The 19,914-nt window shown below is 33.4% G+C and overlaps 1 protein-coding gene across 5 annotated transcripts in view; it reads right to left on the reverse strand.

Moving 5' to 3' along the window:
* LOC106465464 (serine/threonine-protein kinase D1-like) overlaps nt 1–19,914 on the reverse strand; it is an 81,601-nt gene that overhangs the window by 56,271 nt on the left and 5,416 nt on the right. For 4 of the 5 annotated variants that reach the window (XM_022393366.1, XM_022393367.1, XM_022393365.1 and 1 more), the window contains exons 2-7: nt 9,781–9,929; nt 9,112–9,250; nt 5,914–6,045; nt 4,716–4,876; nt 3,414–3,612; nt 1,468–1,545 (exon numbers count right to left, since the gene is read on the reverse strand). In XM_022393366.1, the coding sequence (XP_022249074.1) occupies nt 1,468–1,545; nt 3,414–3,612; nt 4,716–4,876; nt 5,914–6,045; nt 9,112–9,250; nt 9,781–9,927 (856 nt within the window). In that variant the 5' untranslated portion in view covers nt 9,928–9,929. The remainder of the gene's footprint in view (nt 1–1,467; nt 1,546–3,413; nt 3,613–4,715; nt 4,877–5,913; nt 6,046–9,111; nt 9,251–9,780; nt 9,930–19,914) is intronic. The other variant, XM_022393369.1, reaches the window with a different exon arrangement.

Consider the following 19,914-nt stretch of genomic DNA (forward strand, 5'->3'; position numbering starts at 1 on the left):
CATCTCTGTATTAGAGCCCCTTACCTAATATTGAGTTGGACAACCTATCAGTATACCAATAGTCTGGGATTCAGCATGGCTTAATCTGATAGTAGCCTATTTGTTAAGTATTATGGTGAGTAACTGGGTTACAAATGTCAGCAGAGGATCACATAGTAAGTATGACATTATCACAAAGATTCTTAACCAAAGTGAGATTTAGTTATTATAGCAGTAAAGAAAAAAAAGAGTAAAGTTAGTGCTAGCTTATCAAACCAATTTCACATAATGTGAATGCAACTGATTATGTTACTCTGGAAGAGCACTTGCTTACTTGATTGAAAAGGCAGTTGCCTGAGGTGGACATAATTGACAACAACTTTTAAGTTGACACTAGATGTCATTCAATCTTCTACAGAAATAAGAGAACTCAACCCTGACATAAGAACATTTCTGATACTCTTACTCAACTTCCAGCAGTTTGTACAAATAAGATCAAATTCCTCATGTGGTTTTCTAAGTATTTTTATTGCAGTGATACTATAGACAAGGAGTGATATATGACTTCATCACATCACAGCACATGCTTCCAGTAATTTACTAGACAAAGATTTTGTTCCTGCCACCACTGTTTGGATCTGATATGTTTTTGAAAATATTTCTTGGCTGCCATATGACAGATTTTGTTGGTTTTTTTCAAACATTTTTTTGGTAGTGTGGTTCAATATAATTAGATTCTCACCACTGTTGAAGTGACGTAATAGATAGATTTGAATTCAATCTGACACCAGTTACAACTTACAAGTCTGTTAAATTATCTTTCCTCCTCAGTAATAACATTTATCTAATGGCAAATGATTGTCACCTTCAACAGAATATGAAGACAAACATCTTTTAACAGCTGGTCAGATAAAAGGTCTTTTGATAACAATGGTGTTAAATGGAGACTTACAGTAATGTCCTTCTGAAAGTAAAAATGATCCTTACTCTTACCAATTACCTTTGCAGGCTGACTACATTTCAGCATTTATTAGGATTAAGTACTAACCTGAAACACCATATAATCAGTGTATTCAAGAAACATGTCAATAGAGGTCCAAATAAAGTAGCCCAGTCATAAACTAAACAATTTAGAAATATAAAATTATGTGCACCTGTCATTACACGATATAATCATAAAAACTGGTAACTAGTATACTGAGAACCATCTGAACACACCTAAACTATTCATTACTTTTAAAACATACTACAGTGAGTATAATTATAAAGCTTATGTACCAGCCATTGGTATAAAAACTTGTTCATCCACATAAAATTTAAAAAAGATGACATTTTTTGCTAGAAGTACTTAATTTATTGCAAACAAATACAACATATACAGAGCTGACAATAGGGGGGCAGCAATAGGGGCCTGGGCTAGCTCTTAACACCCTTGAACATATACATAAACCACATCATCATGTATTAAATTCAATACTGTAAACATACACCAATCCTTTGGAGCTTCTCCAGGACAATTGTTTGGAATCTTCTCAGTGCACCGTTTATGAACATTGAACTTGCAGTCTGAAAGTAAATAAATGCTTTTTTAAATTTCATACTATCTTTTATTATAATTTTCATTTATATTAAAAAAGCAACAGAGAAAGTTTTATGTTATCACCTACACCTAGTTAAACCTGTACTTTGAAAGGTTATCATAATGTCAAAGCTTTATTATTCAGTAAAAAAATCCATTCTAACAACCTAACCAACCTAACTTTTGAAAATCACCCTATTTGTTTCACACTAATTCATTTATGTTACATTATCTTGAATCCCCTACCAGTTTTTTTGGTCAGTTTCCATAATGTTTTATCCTCATGTTTGAAACAAGTGGTACAAGTTGGGTCTTCCATCAGAAAAATATTACCTACAAGATTCTTATTGCATTAACATGGGCAGTAGGCTTCAGTGTTGTGAGGCCTAACATATTTTTGCTTAGGAGCCATTTCATTCCTGGATTTATCTATTTCCAAGTGTTGTTTTTTTAATATCAGTAATGTGTGAAAGACTAGAAAGTGGGTTTGACCATTTCACTTTAAGTAATAGAAGAGGTATTCAAACTATTGTTAATTCATGAAATACTAAGAAGCTGCTTAACAATTCAAAAATTAAATTAAGCGGCACTGAACTTGTCATACATAAATATTTAGTTTTCCACAGCAAAAACATCTCTCATATGAAATCTAAGATTTTCAGTTATAAATACTATATTACACAAGATTAATACTATCATGTGTTTATTTATAAAATAAAATTTTAATTTATTACAATACTGATAGCAAACTGGAACTGGTTTAATAATGGCATGTGCAACATGGAATTTTAATGTAAGAATGATTAACTCAAAACAGTGAAATACTGTTGCTGTATTTCAGACAGTACATTGGCTACCCCCTACTCTTTAATCTGAATAAAGAAACTACAATTACGATTGAAACAGAAATAATACATATTCAAGGTTTATTGTAAATACAGTTAACTTCTTTTGTTCTTTTTTTTTTATATTACTAAATTTCAGATGAATGTTTATAATGTGGATAATCGCAAATTGTGGTATTATTATGAAAACAGCCAATGTAAAGCCAGTTCACTGATGATGAGCTTGCAAAATAAAATATCTGTTGGAAAACAGCAGAGAAGTTGATTTTCAACAGCAACAAGAAATCATAAAAAGTAAATAAAAGGTGTAACATACAGCTTGATTAAATCTAAAAGTAAAGTTCACAAATAATACACCTAGAAGTGTTATAATTGTTGGTTGCTGAAAATCTTCTTTTTTAGTGTTATTAGTCTAACACAGGCACAAATGTTCCAAAATTAAATCTGATAAACATTCATTCCAATGGTTTACTTCCTAAGGTATGAATGTCAATATCACAGAATCAGTATATATTTTACAGAAATCATGAAATGTCATAATGATCTTACTATTAGCAAAAGTGAACAGTAATAAAAAGAAAAAACAGAACTTGGGTGTGACTGCTTTGTTAGATTATTATTTTAACTTTAATAACAAAGCAAGTGTTTAATTAAATAATCTACTAGAAGACACATTATAGTGTGCCATCCATAAAAAGTCTTATTTTGTACTGTAATAACCCATCATCTGACTTCCAAATAATATAAATTGCTTCCAGAATATCATAAACACACCTCAATAAAAATTAAGACATATATATAAAAAGAAGTACATTCAACTTAACTGTGATGCTAACAACACAAAAATTAAAGAAAATTTAGAAATTATTTTTAAAAATTTATGAAGTTAAATTTAACTTCCAAAATATCATTTCATTTAAAAAAAAACAGCTTGAAGATACTTTAAATTAGAAACAAGAACACTGCCAGTTACATTTCACATAATAAGCAATGAGAATGAATAAAACTACCTTTACACTGCATTCCCTGTCGGAAAAGCCCTTTTAGCAGTTTCTTACAGTAGTGGCAGACTGTGGGTCGTGTGTAAGAATGTACCTCAAAACTGTGTGGTATTCGAATACGGTTGGCATATTCTCTGTCTACCCAGGTTGGCCGCCCCATATTTAAAGACAAACGCTTCTCTCGAACAGGTGATACTGCCAAAAATTGCTAAAGAAACAGTAATAGACAAGCGGATTGTTTTAATAAAAAATAAACAGTACTAATTCTGATAATAATAACTAATAAAGAATATATATGGTCTACTCAAAGTCTTCACTTTTTTTCATAGACTATTAAGATATTTCCTAAAAATAACATCACATGCATAAAGGTAATGCTGTAGTCAACACAGAAATGACCCAAAAATGTGACATTATTAATAAATATGCATCAAAGTTGATTTTTTTATAGATTTTAGTCAGTACTCTTTTTAGGTAAAATAGGTCAGAATAATGTGCGATAATCTTTCACTGCTAAATACCCAGGTATATGTAAAACAAAACTGTCCTATTAACAAACTTTTCAAGTAGTTAAATCTGATGTTTTAAGGAAACTGGTTTACCATGTAACCAGATAGATGAACTAGATTTTCAACATAAGCAAAATTTATGGATAAAAACATAATTAAAACATTTTACTGAAAAGTAGTTACAATACTTTTACTTAAGCCTACTGTGAAAGTATAATTTCGAAACCAGACATACTTGAAAACTAGAAATAGTTACAACTAAATGTACAATTAAGTTAGAGTTTATAAAATCTGCATCTTGCTGAGAATTTTCTACAGCCATCACAAGATCGAATAAAATGTTTTCTTTCTTGTATGTACATATTTACCCCATTGACTCTATAACCCTTCTAACCTATTTATGTACCAAGCTGTTTGTTGGTTACAGGGTCCTTAATAGTATACAAGTCAAAACAAAATGTAAACAGAAATACCATCAATATTGTAACTAATCTAACTTATTACTGCTGGAATTTCCTATATATGTTTTCCATAGAGCACAAGTGATTTCACAGGCAAAAACATAACAGTACTATGCAATATGTGGGCCTAATGGTACTTTAAGTTATAGAAAAAATGTCTGTAATTTGAGGGTTAAGAGACTAGTTTACTATGTTTGAGTACCTCAATCTAGATATACTGAAACACAAAAAAATTTACACCTTAACATACTAGCTTGTTACTCAATATATTATAAATGTCACTAACATTAGAAAAGCTATTACAACATCAAATAACAACATATGAATGGTTGAGTCCTTACAGAACTGTCATTAGATAACATAGGTCCAGTGCTAGCTACCCGATGAACACATTCTGTTGAGTTGTTAGGAGATAAGTAGGAAGAAGATCTACGTTTCTTTGCATGTGTACAGTTGTTGGGAATTCTGTAGGCACAGCGTTTATGAAAGTTCAAACCACAACCTAAGTCACAAAAATTGAGAAAAAATATTTATCCTGAATATAGAAATGGAGATAAAATTTTAAAACATTCATTCTTAAGCCAAAATTAATGTCTATTATTACAATAATGGTAGAATAATAATACAGCATAAATAATGCTAAAATATTTTCATCCACTCACTGTTCTTATGAAGAGAATATTTTACAGAACTTGCACAATAATTGCTGATTTAGTTTCAATGTCTACAATCCAGAATTTTTCAAACATATACAAGTATGAAAATATATTCTCTGTTTAGCAGCATAACATGCCCCCCCACACACACATACTCACAAAAATAGCATTTCATAAATAAATATTATTTAAAAAAACAACAATCTTCTGTAGTTTCTAGTATGTGCAAACAGAAGTTTAAACTTTAAAATAAGCAAATCATTACTTTTAACTTATGTAGAGTAATGCCTACATACAACGCAATGACATAGCCAGCCACACTTAAGTTTTATACCGATTATTCAAAAAATATGAAACCAACATACTTTACAATCCTTAAACAAGTAAGAACTTATTACAAATACCAATTTTAAATTTTTTTATATTGTACATTAAAGAACTGAGAATAGTTAAAAAAAACTTTAAAATATAAAAAAAACATTAACTTGCCAAATTTGCAAAATACAATATGCCAAGTACTACTAACTGTGAACTGTTTTTCCCTCATAATTATACAAAATAATTGCTTATTGTTATTTTAACTTTTTTAGTCACTACAATTTAACAAAAACACTTGGGTTTTGGAAAAATCTTCAAATAAAAATATGACTAAAATACAAAGTAACATAAATGAAGAAAAATATTTGAATAAACTATATAATATTTAAAATTAAAATTGAAGATGTTCAGCATAAATTTTCTTTTAGTATAAATCGTAACAATGATAATGCCTTTATGTATCTGATAAATATTAAGTATGATTGTAACTGCAAACAGAGAAATATAGTGTGTGTGAAATTATAAAAAAAAAAAAAATTAAAGTAACATTATGACAAAGTATTACCTTCACATTTGAGTCCCTGACGCACTAAGCCAAACAGTAGTTCCCCACAAAAGTCACAAAATGTTGGAGACTTGTAGGAATGAACCATCAAACCATGAGGATTGATCTGGACTTCATCAGATGGATTGTTCACTGAAATACCAAAAGCAATAATTTCAAACACAAAATTACTTATTGAACTTGTAAAGCAAGAAATGCATCACAATTTCATAATGATCTTTTAGAGTTGGAAGATAATTTCAGACAGCATGTCCCACTTGAATAAAATCAAATAATACTTTTTGTAAACAGGCTGTCTTTAGAAGATTAGAACATTTGCTACACTGACCTATATCTTAGCATTCATAAATCAGTCTACTGACTAATCTAACCTATATACCTATTTTAAAGTTACTACTAAAAATCTGTTAGACCTATATAGGATAATCAAAAGTAGACATATTTTCAACTGCCAGATGATTTGAAAATATATTAATAGATGCTATATCCTAGTTTAGCTACATTCTAGTTTGATGGAAAAATTGATGCTGGTACCATGCGATGCTCAGCACAGATAAAACAATGAAAATTAAAATGCACTACTTGTGCCCATACAAACAAAACTAAAAACAAGTCAGCTGGGTTCTTCATTCTTGTTCTACCAGTTTAAACACCACTGACTTACAGTTTTATCATACAGGAAGAGTCATAATCATATTTCTATTTATGTACACTTACAAGTGTGTTTATGAATGTAACGGGTGTTCTTTTAATTACAATTGCAGTTATGATTAGTATTGAAAATGTTTTTAAAAAAAAACATAAAAAGAAAAGTAAAGTTAAGTTATTCTATTATTAGTTAGTTATTAGTTGTTGTGTGTGTGTGTGTGTGTGTGTGTGTGTGTGTGTGTGTGTGTGTGTGTGTGTGTGTGTGTGTGGTAGAATTTTGTTAATGATATGCATATGAAAGCATTATTTCAGATCATAATATTCTGAGAAATAACCACTACAATGGAGTAGAAAGAGGTGGACCATAGATGGGACCTGGCTCCCCTACAATTTTTTTTTTTGGGGGGGGGGATACATATTTTTTGTGAGTGTTAACCTTATAGAGTTTACCATCACAAATGGTTTATAAAAATTAACAATTTATATTAAAACAATGTATACAAGTATGCAATACAAAAATCAACACAGTACACTGTGCTATATAGGTGTCAGCCTTTTAAACTTATGCCTAATAATCAATAACAACAACATACTAAGCTAAAACAATTCAGATGTTTACGAAATTAACTCAGTACTTTATGCCATTCATAAGGAATGTTAACCTCAAAAACAACACCAAAAGTATCTAAAAACTTAGTACTTTGCATATTAATGTTTAACTAATAGTTGAAACTGTGATAATCCATTTATATTTTTTGCACAATAGGAGGGGTGCTCTATCAACTATATTAAAGGTTTGATCCCCTACCACAAAACTGCACTATTATACCAATAATAAAATGTAAATGTTTGAAACTTTATATTAGTTTGAAAAAGTTTGTGGAGAGAATAAAACTACATTTGATATAAAGAAATGACATAAACTCAACTTGCTTTATAAAACCTCAGACATTAATAAAATTACAACTAACATAAAGCAATAACAAACTTAACATCTTTTAGAAAAACAATAGGAGTAAAACAAAATGCCTTTCAGAAGGAAAAAAATGATGTAATAAAAGATTCTATCATATAATAACTTTAAAATATGTCAGGTCAGTTCAAACTATCAAATCAGAAGTAGGATAATTTTTCATGATGAAATAATTCATGTTTCCAAGAATTTTTGTATCATGTTAGGCAGCTATAAAAACTAGGAACTATCAGCACCATGATAAAAGTGTTGATAGTTTGTCTGACAGATAATCATTTCAAACTGAAATTTAGAGTGTGCATGTGTTTCTATATATACATAAAAACACACACATTGAGTTTGCTCAAATTTGCAAGTTTATTTTATATGCTTTTAGACACTGGTATATTTTGTATATGAATTTTACAATAACTTTTAAACATATTCTAATACCTAACATCACCAAAATACTTTTCTATCATTTTTTAAATGAATTCAGAAACAAACAGCTTGTTTAATGACATATTCATACATAATAAAATAATTTAAAACTTCAAACTTATTTTAGACATTGTAACAGTATATCAGGTAAAAAAAAGAAAAACTGCTTACAAGTTATATTTTTAACACAAGTTTAGAACCAATGTTAGATATATGCAACTATTTAAGTTTAATGTGAGTGTTAAATTTAGTCGTGTTTAGAATTGATAGTTTATTGTAGGTTTGCTTACGTAACTGTGTACCAATCATACATTGTGTAGTTTCATTGTTGTAATTTGGCACTTGTATTATTGCATCATGTTACTATAACCTTTTAAATTTTTCTCATTGTTTTGATTGAGTATTTGTTTGTTTGCAGTTAAGCACAAAGCTACACAAAGGACTATCTGTGCTCTGCCCACCACAGGTATCAAAACCTGGTTTCTAGCATTGTAAGTCCACAGATATGCAACTGGGAGGCTTTGATTAAGTAATTTACATCATAATATCTTGTAGTGTGTAGAAAGTTCAAAGCCTCAGTCAGGCTATAAATATGCATATAAAATGTAGTTTGAGTTAGTCATACAGAAAATAAGACAGAGATAGACAGTTATTTAGATAGATAGATTGTGTGTTTGTGATTTTAGCAGTAAATAATGTATAGTGAAATTATCACAGAATGTATTGTAACAACAAAGTAGAGAAAAATAATTTGTCTTGTCAGTTGTGCTCCAAAGTAACTGAACCAACCTTTGTGGACTTTTGATGAAAAGAGAATTTTTTAAAGCTCTGGATACAACTGTGGTGATAAACTGTGTAAAAAACATTTGTATATATGTTTGACTTGTTTTAATATATTATTTTAAAACAAGTGGAATGTGTGCTATTTGTTTATTGTTGAAATTTATCATCAACAAGTCACGGACACCTACTATAAAGAATCCTGCTCATCCACACATATGTAAAAACCTAACAACCAAATAATTTCTAGTTAACCTGACCTTTTATGATAGGTAACATATGAGAAAAGTTCAAGTCATAATATATAAGATAATCCATGATTACAATTATTGAAATCACTGAAGCAAAACATATGTAAATCAAACTATATGCCCTACCTGATAAAATTGTTTCTATTACTGTGTTTTCTGCTACATCAGATGCAGCAGTGATAGGAAGAAGCATGTTTTCTGCATTGTAGTCATGACGAAACAAAATCAAACGCTCACTCAAGTGATTAAGACCATGTTCTGGAAACTAGTAAAGATAAAAAAAAAATACAATATATCATTTGTTTTCAAAAAATAATATTGAAAAAGAATTCAATACAAACCTTACAGATAATGTAAGTCACTTTAAAAGAAGAAACACATCAATTTCCACAAAATGAAATTTTTAACTTTGAGAAACATTTTCCATCTGCAGATTTTAGTTTCTGTTCCATTTAAGTAAAATTGAATAAATAACTGATAGCTGATGAAACTTAATATAAGACACAAATTTACTATATAAAATCATAATAGCTATTGTACACAGTAAACACATTTAAGTAATTTTTATCTATAGAACATGCCTTATCTTAATTAAGAAGCAGAATTTGGTCATGAATACCTAGTTTGATGTCATATTTCAGTGGGTTTTATTAGAAATCAACATAAACTCTGTATCAAAACTGCATCTTGAGTGATATTCCAAATCCACCAGATAAAATTATTTTATCACCTAACTGAAATGTACAGTTGTATTATCTGAAACTTTCACAACAATTTTTTTTTTAATCTTCTCACCTTTCTTTCAATAAAATTACAAGCTAAGTTCTTCAGCGTCTTCAGGTTTAACTGACTAACATCAGTTGTAACAGAATCCTTTACTAAGCCACTCTGGAAAGTAAATGTAACTTGTTCTGGAAGATTCAACACTGGTGTGTCCATCATGCCTAAAGTAAACACAAATAAACATTATCAAAACCTAAACCTAATTACAAAATGAACATGCCAGTTATTGCTCTATACTACCAGAAGCGGAGATGATTATTTGTATTTCTGTGTAAGCTAATGATGTCTTCAAAATCAATAATTACAAGTTAACAGATTTCTTTTATCACATGTAACATAAGAGTTGATAAATCTGCCACATTTATGGCAACTACGTGAAAATTAGTTATTTGATTTAAAGGTCAGTTATGACTACATATACTTCATTTATTTGTTCTCGGGTCAAAATTAACTAAACAAAAATAATTTAACTACTTCAAGATTTGCTGAAAACATATACAAAGGTTTGTTTTGTCTCTATATTAGCTTTAGTTACATCTTTAGATTTATTTAGTCTCCATATTAGCTATAACTAAGCCTTTCCAGGCTTAAATAGTCTCCATCTTAATTACTAGTATAATAAAAAATGTCTAAATTTTGTAAAGACAAGTAGGGATCAATATATACATTGCCTAGTTAGCTACAGTAATATAGAAAGTTTTAATGCTACAAAAAAGTATTAAACAAAGTCAAAACTACAAATACTGAGTTAATTAAAATTTTATCCATACTTGTTTGTTTGTTTGTTTTGAATTTCCATCTGGTAAGGGTGGTGGGAGAGGGTTCTCTAGTAGAGGAGAGGTCCCAAGGAATGAAAAGATAGTTACAAGAGTTCCAAAATGAGAAAGCATGAGATAGGTAGAAATAAATGGCCCAAATGGGACATATGAATCAATCCTGGTCAAAGCAATTACAGAGATGGGATATAAAAGGGGTATGAAAGAAAGAGTGTGACCACCTTCCCTAGAAGAGGAAATCTTGGGAAAGAAGGACTGATCAGGGTAAAGAAGAAAGTAAGTGCAGTGGTAGAAAGTAAAGAAGGAATCTATGGCATAGACATCACAGCAATGGCAACCACAGGCACGAAGGAGAAACAAATAGGATTTGAGAGAGAGATGATATAAGGAACAAGTGGCAAAAGGTTTGAAAAGATCCCAGGTCAGAGCATGAAGAAACATATTCAGGTTCCAGTAACGCAAGGAGTAGGAAGAGGGTCGTAAGAACAGGTGAAGAAAAAAGCTGTGGAACCATGAAAGGCACAGTCAAATAGCTACTTGAAGAAGGAGATAAGATATTGTAAGGTAGGAAGGCCTTAGAGAAGTTGTGAAGGATAGACCAATAATGATAAGCATGACATCTACATTGGTATACAGAAGAGGTGGAAAGGGGACAAAAGTGGGACAGAAAGAAAGCTAACAATCAGATAGCTTGGGCTAGTAGATGGTGGACCAGACAACTCCCATAAATGAAGATGAAGGGATGTCACACCTTGATGAAAGAGAGAGATGCGAGTGGATCAGAAGGGGTGGATGATGAGGAGAAATAGCTTGAAAGAGAGAAGACAGTGTAACAGAAACCATGATTGGGCAAGCCAGTAACAGACTACCAACAGAACTCTGCAAAGGGTGTCCTGAAACAGTGCAAGAACCCAAGGAAGAGAAGAGTATAAGTGTAAAGGAAGAGATGGGACCAGTCCTGACTGGGACGCATTGACAGCCAAAGTTAAGATGTTAGACACCAGAGACCAAAACAGAAGATATCTGATATTGAGGGGTGTGGCAAAGGCATCTATTTGGAAAGTTCCAAGTAGAGAGAAGATCCAACAGAAGATTCGAGAATGTAGGGACCATTTCGTGGGTAGAAGATATTAGAGAAAAACAACCCATAACAATGTTCAGTGCACCCAGAACATGACAGGCTATTAAGCTCACCTAATTGTAATGGGCCTTATTGAGAAAGTCAAATGGAATTATCTAAGTGGATCATCACCAAATGATCTACAAGCTGGGGAGGGAAATAAAAGCATGTCTGACAGACAGCATGCAGTTTGAAGGCATTGATATGTAGCAAACGCTCTTCCAGGATCCAACAACCCAAAGTCTGACTGTTGTTCAAGAATGCTTTTCATCCAGAGAGAAAAGTGTTTGTGATGAGGTGAAAGTCTGATGACTTGAGAGGAGATAGAGGAATGCCAGAGATGGTGGTGGAGCAGTCTAGCCACCAAGCAGGATCCTCTGGTAGACAAGGAGGAGAGAGGATTGGTAAGGACAGTGGATCCCTGGAAAGGTTATACTGGTCATACAATGCCCACTGTAGGAGATGCATATGTGTGTGTGTAGCCAAGTGGAAAAAGAGGTTACATAGAAGAAATGGTCCCCAAAAGAGAGAACTTCTTGTACAGAATGTAAAGGCATGGCTCAAAATTTGGTGACCAAATGCTCAAGGTCCCATAAGTGAACTGGAGAATGTTGGGTATGACTTGGGCAAGAGTTGAAGTGAATCTCCAGACAGATTAGATGAGCCACCCTCAATGACTAGTTTCATGAAGAAGAAGGAAAGTATGTTTGGAGACTTCTGCGTGGGAATGGGCAATGAGAAGCCAGTTGTCCATGTTGAAATGTTGTAGCAGACCTAGGCCACGGAGATGACAAGGAAAAGCCCACATAATAACATTGGAAGATAAGGGACCATCAATATCTAAACAGAAGGGCATGGATGAATAAAACAAAATATCACGAATATGGGGCAATTGTCATGTGAAGAAAAACATCTGAACACATAAACCTTGGTCATCCACAAGCCAGTCTGGAAAGAGGAGAATTCTTGATCCAAAAATGTGGGATGACCACAAAATGATTGACAAAAGAAAGATCAATAATCAGGTGCCAGTCCTTGGTCTTTTTGGGGACAACAGATGCAAAAGTAATAACTCAGAGAAAGGTCGTGAACCCTCTTAATGACCTGTTTCTCCAACAACTCCAAAACCATGGGTGTCAAAAAGCAGCAAGTTAGGAAAGAAGAGGGAGGAAGAAAAGCAAAGAGAAAGGCAATGGGACAGAATTTGTAAACCCACTTGTCAGCATATAAATGTGTACATAGGTCTGCAAATCAAGCCAGGTGGGCTCCCACAAGTCCTGAGCCGACCAGATGGTCACTGGCAATTTGGAACAAACAGGAAACTAAGGAAAGGATGATTGGTAACAGCCAGCTTCAGCTTGTGATTCAAGGGAATCAAGGATACCACCAAAAACCTTCAGATGAAGAAAAGGGCAAAACAAAGGACCCAGAAGGAGGAGGAAGGGAGACTGACTCAAGAAAGTAGAGTATTCACTCCCAAAAGATTCCAACAACAAAGGAACCAAGTGAGAAGAGAAATGGCCATTATAGAGAAGAAAAGCACTCTAGAATCCCCAGAAAAGTCATCAAGGGAAGAGTAAAGTGTTCTTACATATGATCTCTCAAGCTCCTCATTTTTTGACACTCATTCTTTGAAGTCGCTCTTGCCAGGTTGGGGGCTGATTCATTATCATGTTTCCGTATCTAGTGCATAATTTTTCCAACTTTGAGCTTTTCTCTCTCTATCTTTCTTAAGTACCCCTCTCTTCTTCACAAGTCAAGCAAGGGACATGAGGCATAAGGATGCAGGAACAAAGTTGATCAAGAAAGTTACCGGAATTTACAGCAATGTCAGGGGAGGAGAAAAACAAAGAAATCATGAGGGGAATGGTTGTGAAATAAAGAATGGGAAGAGTCAAAGGTTGCGGGAGAGAGAGAGAAAGAACTGCACATACCCGAGTAATAAAATTTTGATAATCCATGGAAGATAGTGTTCTTCAGTAGGTAAGAATGTTTTCAAAGCAAAACATGAAGGCAGAAAGAGGTGCTCAATTTGTCCTCATCAACTTCAGGTATACAAGAAGGGGGAAGTAAAGTGAGTAGAAAGAACTGAAACAGAGGGTCTTGGTTGCTCCATGGACCCCATCACACATTGGAAAATGGCTGTTACGTTTTCCACAGATAAATAACTTCCATTGAATTATTGGTTTTGTTCAGGGTGAAGAATATCTTCACTCACATCAGCAGACAAATAGTTCACATTAAACTGTAAATTCATATTGCATTTGGTTAAAACTCAATAAAGTGAAAGTTGAAAAAGTTGCAAATCTCAGCAAACTCAAAACACATCAGTAAATACATCTATGCATAAAGGCCTTACCTTAGTTTCAATCTGTACAGAGCTGGGTACTGTCAGCATCGAAAGTGTTTGTTTGTTTTGAATTTTGTGCAAAGCTACACAGGGCTATCTGCACTAGCTGTCCCTAATATAGCAGTGTAAGACTAGAGGGAAGGCAGCTAGTCATTACCACCCACCGCCAACTCTTGGGCTACTCTTTTTACCAAGGAATAGTGGGACTGACTATCACATTATAACACCCCCACGGCTGAAAGGGCAAGCATGTTTGGTGGAATGGGGATTCGACCCCCGCGACCCTCAGATCATAAATCAAGTGCCCTAACCACCTGGCCATGCCGGGTCCATCGAAAGTGACTGATATCAACCCATGTTTTTTCATTCCTGTACCAGCCATAAGCTTGTGCAAGTGCTAGAAATAAGTGCTTATGAGATTGCCTGACTGCATGGTTCATTTCATTTAATGGTTTGGACTTGAATGCATGTTTTCCAAACCTTCACAGTATCACTGTTACACCAGTATCTTGTGTTCCTTTTGCAGAAGTTGATGCTTTGATTTTGTTTGATGATAGCATCTCTAAACACTGACATCTTTATATAGGTTTTTGGATTATTATATACCACTTTGCCTACAAGTCTTCACATATGCCTCATATATGAGGTGATCACTTCACACATTATATCTCATATGCAAAGTAGAGATGACACTCAAGGTGGGGTTAGCAAAAACAACGTTCAAACAGAAGTATCTGTCATCTTGATGCTTAGCAATTGTTGTTAGTTCATCTGAGTTTAGAAACATAAGTTTGGTAGCTGTACTCTGGAAAGCAGTCTTATACATTAGCTACATAGGTGTTGTTAAACAGAAACATCCAATCTTAAGCAAGATGTGCTGTGTTACCTTTAATGCACATACTGATGATTTTAATGTCAATGAGTATAACTCTGAGTGAGATATGTGGAGGGTTTGTACTTACTCCCAGAAGATTCCAACAACAAAGGAACCAAGTGAGAAGAGAAATGACCACTGTAGAAAAGAAAAGCATTCTTTACTCCCCAGAAAAGTCATCAGGGGAACAGTAAAGTGCTTTCATCATAAGGTGAAGGGAGCAGAGGTACTTAAGGAAGATAGAGAGAAAAGCTCCAAATTGGGAAAATTGTACACTAGATAGGGAAACAGCTGATAATGAATCTGCCCCAACCTTGCAAGAGTGATTTCAAAACTCAATTACCAGAAACTAGAAACGTTCTAACATATATTATGGGAACTAACTCAGTTACAGGTGGCATGCCTAGTGTTTGATGTCTTTAAGGGCTATACTTCAAGTCATTCAGAGTTATGATGTTGATCCCTAACATATTCTTTCACCAGATCTACGACTGTTACCTATGTTTGATGTCTTTAAGGGCTATACTTCAAGTCATTCAGAGTTATGATGTTGATCCCTAACATATTCTTTCACCAGATGTTACCTATGATAACACACGTATATGTATTACACACACTACTTGTTTGACATATCAGGCAGTATAAACCTGGATCCTATAACAAACAAGTCGCTTTTCTTTAAAAATCAACAGTGGTTTATCCACTCCAGAGATGTAACACTACACGCACATTACACTAGTAATTGTAGGCAAGCTAACTAACTACATACTGGCGACTACCCAGCTGAATCTTAAATCATCTCACTAATAAATTTGAATAAAAACAGGAAAATCGGAAAATAATACATGGTTCCACAGACTACGCCGTTTACGGTGCGAAGCACACTTAAAAATGAGTCATAGAACTTGATCTAAACACATAAAAATTATCTTTTTTTTCACATTTACATTTCCCGAGAAAATTTTTAACTTTATTTTCCTCATTCACAAAAAACAACAACAAAAACGGGTAAAGTCTATTACCTCATAGTCATATATTTTGAAAGAGTCATACTGTGTATCACTTTACAGTCAACATTGCTCACACAAAAATCATTACATGCTATTCAAGCATACCAACTGTATGCGATTTCTACAGAAAAAAACAAAACAAAAAACATCAACATCGAAGAAAAAATCAATAATATACACTAACGCTTAAAGTTATAGCTTAAAAACTAACTGCTATTTTTAATGAATGACTAATAATCCATGTCTTTTGAGCATGGATAGAAGAGATACAAAGTGTAGACAGCACAAGTTTCCAGTCGAGTTTTAATTTCGTAATGTACTGAAAAACTTGTGGTAATAATTACTAAACGATCGGAAAAAGGGCGCAAAATAAATAACGAATCTGCTGGAATTCTAAAATTAAGATTGTTCCTGTATCTGAGACACATTAGCCACAACCGTGCCATGGGCTGTTAGGATGCTCACAATATACAACCTATATTACACGTATGATGTTTTTAGTTGTCTTTTACTCATCACAGTGAACATATTTCTATATAGGATTTAAAGAATAAGTAACATTGATGCAACTAACTTATTATACTGAATTCCGTATATTACTACAGAAATGCTTACGGTTCACAATACACCTTTTATCTTAGTGGCTATAAAGTTTAGGTTTCAGTTTTCAAACAGACGCCAACACAGAAAGAATTGGATAGATGATGACTTGCACTGCCTACTACAGCACAGGTTACCGCAGAAAATCAACGAACAACGCACTATATCTATACGGTTTAGTTGTTCTTTCTTGAAGATTTTGTTCAAAATAACAGCACGCGACAATCTAAAATGATATCTGCTAACCCTTGAATAAATCTCTTTCCATGAACATACTCAAATCTGCAAAAAAAAAGAAGATACCAGATCATCGTGCACATAGGTGTCGCTAGGCACTGGCACACTAGGCCCGTGCCCCAAATTCACAGTTGGTGTGTTGAAAAATTAGAATAGAAAACCATGATCTATATCATACTAAAACGCCGAAAACTTCCGCGCCTATGAGCCCGAGCCATGAATCTTTAAAGCACCTAGCGACGGCCTCTAATCGTGCACATCTAAAGCCAAAGCCATGATACCAAAGTGTTGTACTGAAAAACGCAACCATTTTACTACCGGTCAATAATAACTTTCTTGAACCGTTTCAGGGATTCACAGAGTGAATTAATCATGTTTCTCAGCAGCGAAATCTTCGTTGAAATGATTTATATGCAACGTGAACCAATATAAAGTATCATATGAACAGTTTCTTTTACCACTTATCATGTCAACAGTCACAACTGTGTGAACTGAGTCTTTGATGTGGTGTTTGAAATCACGTTGTATTGAAAACTTGCACAATCAAGGTAACTAGCTGCCCATCCGACACTTTTCTGGATAACTCTGGAAATTCAACTTATAAACCCGTTTTAAATTGGGATCCTAACGACTTCCTAGGGCCGTTTCTTCTCTACTTCCTATTGATGACAAAGCTTAGAGATAACACTTAAGAAGTATCTTTTAACTGTAAACTTTTGCTTTATCTGTAGATGAATTGATGATGTATCTATTGTGTTGCATCATGCTTCAAACACCTAAATCTAGTAGTAAAAGATCTAAAACGCAATTTTCTACAAAGGACAATGCGAGAAGACTTAAAGATGACGAACATGCACACAGTGTGAAAATATTTGACTAAGACATGCTGTCGTACACGGAATACATGTACCTTACAAATATAGAATTCTCTAAATTATACGTTGGCATTATAGGAAATCTCAAACATTACCTGAATGCTTCAAATGAAAAGCTTTAAAACACAGCTTAGATGGAAAGTACATTTTTACTGAACTTCTTTGAAATATTTACATCTTCAAACAAATATATTTTCATTGCATATGCAAAAAAATAGTTTTATTACCACAGTACATAAATAGAAATAAATAGTAGCGTACAAACTTTCAGCTGAGATAAATAAATCTATAGAGAGATTAATTTACCGTTTCTTCTCTTTACATGGCTTTAAAGAGAGAACTATCTAGGTACATGCTGACATACCTTCAGGCTTGCTGACCTTTTCTAAGCACAAACTTATTACCAGTGGTAAAAGCTGCTCTGGTGAAGATACAGCGATAAAATTATAACGCTGTCCCTTTCGCTCGAAGTACTTTAACCATTCACTATGCTAAAGCTGGAGGTAAGAGCCAGTTAACGTAATAAACGGGTAAATGGAAGCAAGGCCTTTCCCCAAATATCGTAATATGTAGAACACATGAAAGGCAGTTCATATCCCTTGTTACTCATGGCATCTATCGTGAAGTGTGGTATTGTACAAATATTTGCTGTTGTTTTTTGTCGTAAAGCTACACACACACACACACACATATTGGGCGACCTGCTCTCTGTCCACTGCCTGGAGTCGAAGCCCATCGGAGGGAGAATTTACACATATAACAAAGTTAAACTTTCGTAAAAAATTGACTGAATTACCGTATGTTACAAAAAAGTACTTACCATATTACAGTATCTAAAAGGTAGCTTTTTGTTTCGTGTTTTCCTAATTAGATAAAAGATGAACAACAAACAAAGAAGCGATACAGATAGCTGACTGTAAATATTCACAATATCTATGTATCTTAACCTCCAATAATATTATAGCATAAACCATAAAGATTCCGTCTCTGTATACAAATTAATTCCCTAACATACTGCATCAGGATAAAGTATATCCTATTACACTCTGAAAGTCACACAACTGGTTTCAATAAGTCCGTCAACACATCGCCGATCAGTTTCTAGGTTATTTCACACCGAACTATTACAACAAAAACAATAATAAAATATTTTATCCTCAAAATCTCCAATGACGCGAAATAAAATTTCAGCCTAAAAAATGCACTACTTTATGCTACAAACTGTTTCTCGCCGAATATTTCAGCAATGTACATAATTGTAAATATAATATACGTTTATATTCATAATGTATTACTTTCCAAAAAAGACGCCCATACTAAGAGAATTAAAGTGATCACACCACTTGAACAAAACCTGTGACAGACACAGTCCATTCAACAAAACTAACCATCAGACAAAGAACGCGAAACACACAAGAAATATCCAACACAATGTCGTGGTAAAACAAAGTAGCGGTACTGAAACGTATATACTATACTTTTACGCACTGTTAAAAAACTGAATGTTTTCAGGGAAAGAACCGGCATTAAATAACTACACAATATGATATGCACGTGTTGGAATACTGACTATGGTAGTATAGGAAAAAACAGACAAAATGAAGCAAATCAAACTATTACAATATTGATGTAAATTAACAGCTGCTAACTATAAAATATATATGTATTATCCTTGTTATTATTCACACCTCCGCCATGGAAGATTAATGACATCAAAAGGCAATACTTCAAAAAAGTATCTTTATGAAACCATGAATTATAAAACTTGGTTTTGCTACTATTGTACAATATATACAGTTTGTGTAACAAGAAAAAGAGCGGGTGTAACAAAACAGGGAGCCACTTGCTTTAACCATAATTTACTACCAACAGTTACAACTTGTATAACCAGTCCATTTTAAAAGCTGTTATATTTCCTAACATTTCTTCTAACAAGATTTTATTTGGAAACCGATTGGGAGATGTTACCTTTACTTCATATACCACAATGAATGTAAAAGAAGATATTTATAATACGTTATGCCTTGAAACAGATCAGCCATGTTTGTTAAGTCTTCTTGCTATCCATTGCACATTTTTGAAGATCTCAAAGTAATTGCTGCAAGTCACGTGGTTATCCTAATTGTTACGCATACCTTAACTACAAGCAATGTTAACCGTTTAGATCAGGTGGTAGATCGATCGCTCAGTGTTATGGTGTTAGATCCAGGAAATGTAGACAATTTACTATGTAAAGACGAAAAGTCGTCCTTCTGTTACGCCGACATCTCAGCCATTAAGATACCGACCAACAGGCAACTTGTA

This window comes from Limulus polyphemus, unplaced genomic scaffold, assembly GCF_000517525.1.
Source record: "Limulus polyphemus unplaced genomic scaffold, Limulus_polyphemus-2.1.2 Scaffold1953, whole genome shotgun sequence".
NCBI classification, from domain to species: Eukaryota; Metazoa; Arthropoda; class Merostomata; order Xiphosura; family Limulidae; genus Limulus; species Limulus polyphemus.